Source organism: Penaeus monodon, chromosome 30, assembly GCF_015228065.2.
Source record: "Penaeus monodon isolate SGIC_2016 chromosome 30, NSTDA_Pmon_1, whole genome shotgun sequence".
NCBI lineage: Eukaryota > Metazoa > Arthropoda > Malacostraca > Decapoda > Penaeidae > Penaeus > Penaeus monodon.
Genome location: NC_051415.1, coordinates 26,438,539 through 26,438,813, shown reverse-complemented (window position 1 = coordinate 26,438,813; position 275 = coordinate 26,438,539). Strand labels below are relative to the sequence as shown.

Below are 275 nucleotides of genomic sequence, written 5' to 3'. Positions count from 1 at the left end.
AACTCTCTCTCTTCCCTCACCTGCAGAAGTGCCATTCACTCCTACAACCGGGAAGGCGAAGGGAGCGGCCGAGTGAGGCGTCAGGGCGTCTTCGGCCGTGCTCGAGGCGTCGAAATCGGTCACCAGAAGCCGGTAACCCTCGTCCTGTCCGTCAACCCTAAGGGGAAAGAGGGAAATTGGATGACGGTCATGGTTCAATTAGCTGTTTGGCTGGTGATTGTAGTGTTAATATTGATTTTTTTAGTTTTGTTTTTGCTCACGGAGAGGAATATAGA

At 51.3% G+C, this 275-nt stretch overlaps 1 protein-coding gene across 1 annotated transcript in view; it reads right to left on the bottom strand.

Moving 5' to 3' along the window:
- Positions 1-275, bottom strand: part of LOC119592667 (fibrinogen C domain-containing protein 1-like) — a 7,037-nt gene that overhangs the window by 645 nt on the left and 6,117 nt on the right. The window contains exon 4 of the mRNA XM_037941580.1: positions 21-157. Coding sequence (XP_037797508.1) covers positions 21-157 — 137 coding nt within the window. The remainder of the gene's footprint in view (positions 1-20; positions 158-275) is intronic.